The sequence below is a fragment of the Echinococcus granulosus genome, assembly GCF_000524195.1.
Source record: "Echinococcus granulosus chromosome Unknown EG_S00004, whole genome shotgun sequence".
In the NCBI taxonomy this organism is placed as follows: domain Eukaryota; kingdom Metazoa; phylum Platyhelminthes; class Cestoda; order Cyclophyllidea; family Taeniidae; genus Echinococcus; species Echinococcus granulosus.
In genome coordinates, this window is record NW_020170384.1 from 1,160,477 (window position 1) to 1,171,088 (window position 10,612).

The window sequence follows — 10,612 nt, forward strand, 5'->3', positions numbered from 1 at the left end:
GGCACCGAAACGATGCTTGAAGGAGGAAGGGAGCTACGCCAAGAGTTAGTTGCTTATTCATCTCTCGGTTTCGGTAAGGGGCCACATTGTGTCTAGGCCACTTTACGCTAGCCGGTTAGGCTGACCTCTGAACCATGCCGGTAGATCCAGGCCCTAATATATGTTGAATATACATTAACTACCTAGGTGCTATGCCCTCATTTATCTTTGGGGAGTTCTTGAGGCATTGTAGTAGGCCTCAGTGGAGGCTGCTGGCACGGCTTGAAGTCTGGGCAGTCCGGAAGTGGTACAATAGCGGAGATCCCAAAGACACTGTTACCGAGACAAAGAGTTAAACATACAGATGACACGCAGGGCCTTAAGATCCTTTTGAGGATAAAAAAGACGATGCATGGGCGGAATTCACAAAAACAACCCACAGAAGGGTCTAAGGCTGCTGACATGGCCCAGAGGTCAGCCCACTAAAAGGAGGCACAATGGCCGAAGTACAAAGTATCCCTATACCAAAACGGGGTTGAACAAACAGCCAGCATATCACACGCGTGTTGCATGAAATTTGATGAAATTGGGTTAATTCAGCAATTTTGGATGCAGTGATGGATTTTCAACACTTAGGTCCACAGTCCTTCACACAGGCCTTTTTTGCATTTTTGCACCTTGTTTACTGTTGTTCAAAAAATTTGTTTTTTAAACCAATTTTTACAAATTTTTAACCGGGGCAATTTGTTGTGCGTGTCTTTGATTTGTTTTAATGGACGACTGTGCTGTACTATCAAACTCGATTAATATGGCAGCGTCCTTGGATGTAGACCTGCAAGTGGTGAGTTTGTACATTTTCGTGTTAAATATCTTTAAAGACACCTGTTGTGTGGTTGGTCTCCGGACTTATCATAGGGAAATATGCTCTTTTACCGGCTACCTCATCCCGTCGTTAGTGTTTATTTCAATACTGTTTTGGTGCTGTGGATGTTCCGAGTAGCCTTGCTTTATTTTCAGTGGGTGGCATTGTTAATTCGCTGCTCATGCCCATAGTTCTGTATTCTGAGCTAAGACTTTTGTTATTGGTAGCATTTGTTAGGTCTTACTAACTTCAATTAGCACTCCACCCCCCCTTATTCATAGTAACATACCGATGCAAACAATCGGATTGACACCTCCTCTCTGATGCTTCAATCCATCGTAGATGATGAACCAGTATCCTCAACAGTCTGCTCATTCAAATTCTTCTGGCCAGCACTATATTGGACAAAACTCCCAGGAGCACACATTGCAACGACCCATCAATGCGGCAGGTAAAGCGGTAGTCTTTCCGGTTACTTTTTAAGATTTCGAACAGCATAGCATAAACTCATTACAAGGGCATCATGCTCAGCCCGTTGCTGATATTCCTGTTGGAATATTCAACCAACCGGAGAATACCCACCCCAGCTTTCATACTCCCCACCACTACTACCCTCCGTATGCACAAAATCGTTCTCCTCAAAATCGCGAGGATGTGGAACTGACTTCTTTTTACGGGGCCATGCCAATTTCGGAGAAGTATAATTCTACTTCCGCCGCACCCCAGCAACTGCAGTTTCCAGGTACTACTGAAAATCTCAACGGCCCCAAGGATCACAATTCAACGTCGGGTCCGCCACCCACCAAGAGGAAGCGTGGCCGACCGGCCCTTTTTCCCTCTAGCGATAATGGTAGTGATTATTTTATCTAGTCTTTTAATCATGAAATATGGAAGTGCAAAGGATCGTTGAAGTTGGTTTGCTAGTTACCATCTTGCACTCAAGTTGTTTAAGGATATCTTATGTTCTTGATGACAGTTTTTTGTTTTCTCTTTAGACGTCGGCAGAGGCGTGCTTCCCGAGGATGAGGAGCACACCTTGTTCGGAGCCATCCGCTCCGGTCGTGCCTCCCCTCAAACTTTGGTTGATGATTGGATAGAACAGTATAAGACAGGTCGGGCACCAGCGATGTTGGAGTTGGTTCAGTTCTTCATCTCATGTTCGGGATGCAAAGGGAAGGTTTCCTTGGACATGTACAACACTCTACCCCACGCTGATATTATTAAGCGTATGACGGAGGAGTTCGATGAAGACTCTGGTGAATATCCCCTTGTCCAATCCAGTCCTACTTGGCGTCGATTTCGATCTAATTTCGTGGAGTTTATTCAAGTTTTGATTCGTCAATGTCAGTACAGTATCATTTATGATCAATGTATGGTGGACCAGATTGTCTCCCTTCTTACTGGCCTTTCAGACTCTCCCGTGAGTGTTACTCGGTTGAGTGGGAATTCGTACTTGCTTTTTTCATCCGAGTTCGACTAGTTTACTCGTCATCAATCAGCTACCTGTAGATGAGTCGAGAAATGAGATTCTCACACTGCAACTAAGTGTTATCTAACAGAAGTTTTTTTGCCTTTCAAATCGTTCCACTGAATGGTTTCCAACCGAGAGAAGTAATTTTGATGTTTAGGTACTCTTAAAGTTTTTTACATAGACTAAGAAGAAATTTAACCGATATATTAGTCTGCATTTGGGAACGTCTTAGTAATCTGAAGACCTGTGCTAACGTCTTTATTAGGTTCGTGCTTTCCGTCACACAAGTACCCTGGCTGCCATGAAGATGATGACGGCTCTAGTAGACGTAGCCTTGAATGTGAGCATCAATCGTGACAACACTCAGCGGCAATATGAGGGTGAGCGAGCTCGTGGCGGTGGTAGCGGTGCTTCCAGTAGCAGGCGTTCAGGCGCCGGCAACGACCGTCTCGATGTGTTGATGTCACGTCGTCAGGAGTTGGAGGAGAATATGAAGGAGGTGAAGGATATGCTCATTCTCCTCTTTAAGGGCATCTTCATCCACCGATATCGCGACAGCCAGCCGGAGATTCGAGCTATCTGCATCGCTGAAATTGGTGTCTGGATGCGTCGTTATCCTGCCATGTTCCTGGATGATAGCTATCTAAAATACATCGGCTGGACACTTTATGACCGGGTTGGTGAGGTTCGATTGCAATGTCTCCGTGCTCTTCAACCCCTCTACGACGACCCCACTTTTGTCTCGAATTTGTCCCTTTTTACCTCTCGTTTTAAAAAGAGGCTTGTTGATATGACCCTGGATAAGGAATTGGATGTTGCGGTCCAAGCCGTCAAAGTGGTCTCTTGCATCCTCAAGTGAGTACCCGGTAAAATGTTATTTGAGTCTGAATTTGGCACGTTTTTGCACTTCATTTGATCATCTTATATAATACAAATATGTCCTTGAGTGTTTCGTTTTTTTAGCAGTAACAATTGTTCGCTTTTAATCGCAAAACTGGATCCGAGGTACAATATGAACAATATAATGACACCGAAGCTGCAGTTTTCGTGTAATTTGGTGGTCGTTTTTGCTAGATACATACCTCTACTTAAATAAAACCTCGGTTTCCGCCTGCTGGTTTGCCGGTTTTTAAAAATTCACAAAAATGTGGTTTAATACGTGTGGAACCTTCTCCACACCACAGACTGGCGTAAAACTGTCTGCTTGTTTGAACTCACCTGGGGATTTGCTTTTTCTTTGCAGGCATGCTGAATCTAAGCTCGAGGATAAGGATTGCGAAAACATTTATGAGCTTGTCTACTGCACACACCGACCGCTTGCCCAGGCCGCGGGTGAATTTCTGACGCTAAAGCTCTTCGAAGTTGATGCCAACGCTCCAATCACTCGAACAAGGAAGGGCAAAAAGCGCAGCGAGAACACTCCTCTACTCCGCGATCTTGTGCAGTTCTTCATCGAGAGTGAAGTGTGTCCTACTAATCTGCTGGTATAAGTTTGAAGTCTGATCAGACATTGTGTGTTTAAACTGGTGTTCTTTCCTTCCACATGTAGTTGCATGAGCACGCGGCATACCTAGTGGATAGTTTGTGGGAGATTGCTCCTATGCTACGTGACTGGGAAGCGATGATTGACTTGCTTATTGAAGAACCGGGCAAAAACGAAGAACCTCTTGATGCCAGTCAAGAAAGCAGCTTGATTGAGATCATGGTCTGCTGTGTGCAGCAGGCAGCGACTGGGGAGAGTCCCGTTGGTCGCCAGGTAGGCTCATTTTTGTCATTACCTGGTTTCTGACATTTAAAAAATGTATATCATTTGGTTTGGGAGTGGATTGGATGTGTAAAAATGGTGCAGATTTAATTTGAGGCAAATGAGGCATCTGGATTAACGGGATTCTTACAACAGTCTGTGCGTTGATTTTGCGAATAACTAGTGAACTTCAGTGAATTCTCTACATAGTCCCAACATCACGTGATAGTCCTCAATCTTTGGTGGGGATCTAATACTGGCTAGGGTTGTCAGTGGTATTATACTCAATCTGCTCTATGGCTCAAACCACCGTTCCCATCCCTCAAATAATTTTTATTTGAGGATCTAGATTATACTTTTAATCAATCTGACACTTATTAGGTGATCGGTTATGGGGATATCACTTGCAGGTATTGTTAATGATCGATCGAAATGTTGACCGGGAGTATCGAGTCCTGTATATTGTTGTGATTCTTTAGCGTGCATTTCGAATGATTAAGGATTCCTAGGTCACTCACTATGTTCTACTGTCCTATGTAATACAAACCTGTGCCCTTTCAGTGAAATGTAATTCTTTTTGCATCTGCTTACTCACCGTAGTCGGGCTCACACTCATCGTCAGCAGTTGTACTGGGTGCAGGTGAGACTGCGGTGCCTCGTGTCGGCCGAGGCGGGGTCCTCTCGGCGCGCGAAGCGAAGGCTCTTGCTGAGGCGAGGGCTCACATGACGGAAGCCATGATTCCCGCCCTCCATCCCCTTCTCACTCGTTTTGGCGAGTCCGCCGAACGGGCCACCTCTCTCCTCCAAATCCCCCGCTATATGGACCTCGAAATTTACACCACTGGGCGTCACCAACGCCATCTGGACCTCCTCCTTCAGTGTGTTGAGGTAGATAGTCGATTTTCTTTCGGTGCCACACTAACTTATCCGTTAGGTGGTTCCCCACGTGCTCAGTAGGGATTCCGATCATTGTTCAAGTGTGTGCATCATTTGCATTGCTCGTAAGGAATAAGCTTTTGGGGTTTTAATTTGTAGACCCGTCCTTTTATCTACTTGAACACATTAATTTCAACGTCACACCTACGATAGTGTTATTAATGTTCTCTTCAACAGCGGGTAGTAGAGCGACACACGGATCCAGAGACGCTTCTAGCATGTTCGAGAGCTTATGAAGTGTTGTGCCAGGATGATCTGAGTATCGCGGCAAACTGTCAGACTGTGCGGGGCACCCTCTTTGATCGACTCACCGATCTCTACCGTCGTGCCTTCCTCAGCTACTTCAACGAACAAGTGAGTTTCATCTTCTGGCCAATATAAATCATTCAGTGCGAATCTCATAGGATATTACTGCTTTGCCGACTAGGGTGATGAACCTGATGACGACGATGAATTCCATCTTGTCTCTGCGCTCAAGCGTATCTACGCCTTCTACTCGTGAGTTATTTTTTCTTGTTTGAACCACCCTCACGTGCTCAGGCATAGCTTAAGGGGAGGATAACGAGGGCAAGGAGACCAGTAGGTGTGCAAGTTTTGACGTTTTTGTGTGTCTTAATGAGACTAACGATGTTGTCATGCATCTTGGGGTAGTATGAATCTTGCAATAATTGTTAGACCTTCACCCTTCTTGTGGGGTCGCACTGCCTAAACGCATCAAAGTCGCACTATAGCCCACCTCAAATTAATCGCAAGCGGTCTTTTTGTTTCCCAGTACTTTTCCTAGCTGTTTAGGATAATTTCGGAACGTGGGTGTGTGGTTTTGTGGCTTGTCTTCAATTGTTGGTTTTTTTTTCTTTAGCTGTCACGACCTCAATGGGCTTGGCTTATGGCAGAGTCTCATCAGGATAGTGAGCTATGCTCCCGAAGAGGCGAGCCCCGAGATCATTGCCCAAGCTATCGCATGCTGCGCCAAATCTCTTTTCTGGCGATTAGCCCATGTCAGCGAACCCGATCCTTCCAAGGTATACTCACATCCATTCTCTATTTTGAGTTGCCTCAAGATAAATCCTAATCTTTTCAGTGTGAGGGTCTATTCGACTTTTAAGAGCTTTTCGTGACCACCCACTGACTCATCTCTTTACCCATTTCATCTTTAAGGATGAGGTTAATGAGTTGCGTCAGATGTTGGACAATTACATGTGCCTATGCACTAAGTGGGTGGGGAATGGCAACAAACGAATAGCCACTGAGGCCTATTTGTCTCTCTGTGATCTCCTTGTGGCCTTCTCTCGCCACCTTGACGCTACAGAACCCAGCATCAAGTCCCTCGCCTACGTTCCCGACCCTGCCATTGAGACTGGTCTCATCCGTTTCCTCGAAACATTTGTATTTGTTGATGTGAGTTCTGCCTCCACCCTCACCTCTCTCTTGGTTTCCGAATGTCACAACCTTGGTTTTATCTTTTCTCCTTTCAGGATGAGGAGGACGAAAACCTCAAATTCGAGGCCCTGCACGAGCGACGGATCCAGCTGGCGGGTTTCTGCAAGTTGGTTGTCTACAACCTCCTTCCAATCAAGTCGGCAGCTCCTCTGTATAGGCACTACATCCGTTTCCATGGCGAATTTGGCGATATCATGAAATCGACGCTAGGCAAGCTGCGCGAAATAAACCGTGTTCATACTGCCAAGATGATTGTCTACTGTCTGCAGCTGGGATTTAGCGAACTACGGGCTGCCTGTCAGGTATGCCATGTCTGTTTTTCAAAGCATGTTTGTCTGTAGCCATGCAAGTCATCTCATTCGCTACGTTGTCTAGCAAACGCATTTGTCAAAAACAAATCTGATTAGCTGTTTGTTATGCCTTCTACTATTGGAAACTCCATATGGTTCCAGCAAGAATAACTATTTACCTATGTAGTTCTTTGGTTTAATAAATGTTGCCACTTTTCGGGATTCAAGTTCAGTCCAAACCGGTCGCTTCGATGTCATTCGTAAAAACTTACGTTGTATTTCGTTTTATAAACTACTTCCTATCTTAGTAATGTGGCTTTCTGGTATCAAACGCCTACCAAATTCTTTTTTAAAGGAGAAGGGCTTCACTTCCTCCGCCAGGTGCTGCTGATCTGCATGTTTTCAAGTTCACACAAAAATAGATGTTTTTATGATATTCGTGAATAATCAAGGTTATTCCAGCCGGTTTATGTGATTTTAAAGTAAATTACTATGCTTAATAACGTCGATAGTCAACGATTTCATCACCTGTGATGTCACGATTTTCATACCTTTTTGAAGTATAAACAAGTTTGACTTGCACATTCTAGGGAAGTTCGTTGGAGCGCGCTTCAGATGGCTTCCAGGCTCTACGCGAGCTGGCACGACGATTGAATCTCAGCTTCGGCTTGGACTTAATAAAGATTCGTGAGGCCATGGTAGCCTTCCACTCGGACGGCATCCAGTTTGTCCTCTCCACTACTCCCCCGGCTACCAACACTACAGCCGGCGATACCCACTCTGTTCCCACCGGTCTTCTCTTCCTCGAGATCATGGCCGAATTCTCTAACAAGCTACTGCAGCAAGACAAGCGCAGCATATCAAGCTACACGTTCAGGGTAAGCATATACTGTATTCTTTTTCGCTGGCATATTGTTCTAACACGTTCACTTTTTTGTTATTATTGGCATATTTCAGATCTTCCCTCAAGCCTCTGGTGAGGAGTGGGCTTCCCTACAAGCCTATAGAACAAGCCTTGATCCAGACGCTTCTGATCATCACCCACTGGGTACATCTAGCCAAAATATCGCCTCTGGCTCCGTTGGACCTTCTGGTCGAGGTCGGGGTAGACCGAGAAGGCCACGTCCTGACGAAGTTATAGGTAGGTACTTCGCCTACGAGACATCAATTAGATCGACTCTTCACACAGTGAAGTGCTCCATTGCTTCAATCAGCATTTTTTGGTTTTATGCAGTTAGTTGGTTAAAGACTGTGACAGCACACACATGGGATTGTTTAAAGTAGATCATAACACCACCGCGTATTTTAGATCCCGACGCGGCGCAATTTGTGACAGGGACGACGATAAAACGGAGGAAAGGGAACTCGGAGGACCTCTTTACTTCAGGAACTGCGTCCCCTGCCCGAAGACCCGGTCGTCCCCCTGGGTAGACTTAAATAAAACGCTTTTCCAACTGTTGCCGGAAAGTAGTAAACGTCCTGTTTTTCTTGCCTGCAGGAGTGGTAAAAGGCAGGCGACGACACCCGTTATGCCTCCCGCGATGGCCCCGGTGGGCCATTGATACACACGCATCCATGGGGCAGCGTGTGTTCCCCGAGCGACCCTCTTCCCCGGCAGCAGTACTATCACCACTCTACCCAAGACCCCCCAGTCCGTCCGTTAACCCACACGTCCTTCGAGCTGGCTCGTTGCCTTGCCCCTTTTCCCCACCTTCCTCCAACATCGCATTCCCTTTTTCTCCATACAGCACCATAATTACATTGTACATACCCCAAAAAAAATTGCGTACACTCGCATCCAAACGTACGTGCACCTGAGATAGTCTGAACCTCCTCCCCCTCCTGGCACTGTTACCGTTTTGATATACGTGTGGACACCGGCCCTTTCCTTTTCCTCCTTTCTGCTAGATTGTTGTTCTGCGTTCTGATCCCCGCCTCCCGCGTTTTATTCGCCTTTGATGAACTGGTTTTCTCTTCACTTGAAGAGATGCGATTACATTGTAGACAGGTTCACCGTCCCCTCCCACGTTATATCTATCTCTCGTATATACATATGTATGTATACTTGTTATTATACGGTGTATGAAGTCGCCTAGGAGTTCTGCTGGCTTGTTCCCCCGCGCTGCCTCTCCCTCATTGTATCATACACATTGCACGCACCAATACGTGAATTCAGGATTCAGTCACTGGCCCCTGTGGAGGGTGGTGCACCGTTTCCCTCTCCGTGTGTGCTCTTTTAATACCAAATTTTGCACTAGATCGTTCTTGGTGAACGCTGGTCGGGTGTGCTTCCATTCGGTCATCACTTTGGCTCGGTCTGCGGGACGGTCAGGCTATTCTTTACACCCCTTGCTCCAAGTTGGCCGGGAATCTGGTTGTGCGTGCTTGGCGATGCTTGGAAGCATAATAAAGAGGTTTTCGAGAGGGTGTAGACTTCTAGCAGGTTGTGGACATTGCTAAAGATGGCGCTTTGGCTTCTGCAACGACGGCCAAATAGTCAGTCAAATGGGTGATGTGGCACGGGGTACTGTCGAGTTAGTTACTTTTACCTAATTTGGGCGCGACTTATTGCAGGGCTGGTAAGCATGGGAAATTGGCTACTGCATTTTACCAATGCAAAAGAAACCTGTTTTATTTTGGCGGACGTCCTTACATCTTTATCGAAATCAAAGCCAGGTGATTGCCGGAATATCATGTAAATCACTAGGATACACTTCATCATGAAAAATCCTTCACTATCCTACTGTGCGTATCTATGCGAGTAGGCAACACAGTAATCCGGCATTATTACTACTGAGGTTTCATTCGTTACTTAAAACCGTGCAATGACCATTGAACAGTTAATTGTAATCTTAAAATCTTTTAAACATTAAATCGAAAAGTTGTTCGACAAGTTTTTTTGCACATAAATGTGGTTTAGTTTGGTAAAGATTCCTTGCACTTAAGGAAATGACACAAGTGCTGAACTGTGACAAATTTGACAACAGCATTTAAAAATATGCAGTTAAAGTAGTTGCATTCTTTCCTAAGAGTGTTGTTGAGTTCACTTTTACTCCTCATTTTTTTACGAGTTTCGTCTTTTGTTTGAGTTATTGAGACCCGGGTAGTCCGCTTTCTCCGGAACGAGTGTCTGCGCTATGGTAGGCGTTCTCATGTGCCGTTACTGCTTTAGGTGCGTCTCTCCGTTAAGGACGTCGATGGTCATACCTACATTGCTGCTTTGGCTAAATTTCTCAAGAAGTGAGTGTCTGCATTCTTTGCCCCTCGGCAAAATATGAATTCGAAACACCCCACGTGCACACTCCTGTTCTAATCGCAAGTGGTTTTAAAAGTTACGGTCCCTTGCCTTTCTTTTACTAGAACTGGGAAGATAAGGGTTCCTGACTGGGTAGATGTTGTGAAACTATCGACTGCCAACGAGCAGGCTCCCCACGACCCCGACTGGTTCTACGTACGCTGTGCTGCTGTACTTCGTCACCTTTACCTCAGGCCCACCGGTCTAACTGGCCTCAGCAAGGCCTTCGGTCGTGGCAAGCGAAATGGTGTTTGCCCGCGCCACCACGTGCGTGCCTCTACTTCCATACTCCGCCGATGCCTCCATGAAGTCGAGAACATGGGTCTTGTCGAAAAGCGAACGGATGGGTGAGGTTCTTCCCGTGCCCACTAATCCTTTTATGCATTACTCATTGACTACAACGACTTATCATTCCAAAGTATGCTGATCACTGTCGTGTATCTCACTTTAGTGGCAGAGAAATTTCACGCACTGGCCGCCGTGATATGGACAGTGTTGCATATGAAACTGCCAAGGCTCTCCGCGCGGCTAAGTGAATGCTATGAATAAACTGTACAGCGGTTCTCCATGTTTTTTCTCACTATGGGGATGTTCC

The 10,612-nt window shown here is 45.9% G+C and overlaps 1 protein-coding gene across 1 annotated transcript; it reads left to right on the top strand. All coding sequences in view use genetic code 11, as the record gives it.

The window, feature by feature from the left end:
• Nucleotides 1-751: 751 nt before the first annotated feature.
• Nucleotides 752-10,553, top strand: EGR_01118 (Cohesin subunit; the record flags this gene model as incomplete). The annotated part of the gene is given in 21 exon segments (XM_024490367.1): nucleotides 752-820; nucleotides 1,184-1,292; nucleotides 1,326-1,691; nucleotides 1,837-2,261; nucleotides 2,578-3,167; nucleotides 3,556-3,775; nucleotides 3,862-4,068; nucleotides 4,657-4,944; nucleotides 5,170-5,346; nucleotides 5,420-5,490; nucleotides 5,852-6,014; nucleotides 6,151-6,390; nucleotides 6,468-6,734; nucleotides 7,313-7,600; nucleotides 7,680-7,863; nucleotides 8,032-8,139; nucleotides 8,221-8,373; nucleotides 9,812-9,876; nucleotides 9,895-9,962; nucleotides 10,083-10,364; nucleotides 10,469-10,553. 21 exon segments carry the CDS (start codon nucleotides 752-754, stop codon nucleotides 10,551-10,553), a joined length of 4,425 nt encoding a protein of 1,474 aa, XP_024355186.1.
• Between the last annotated feature and the right edge of the window lie 59 nt (nucleotides 10,554-10,612).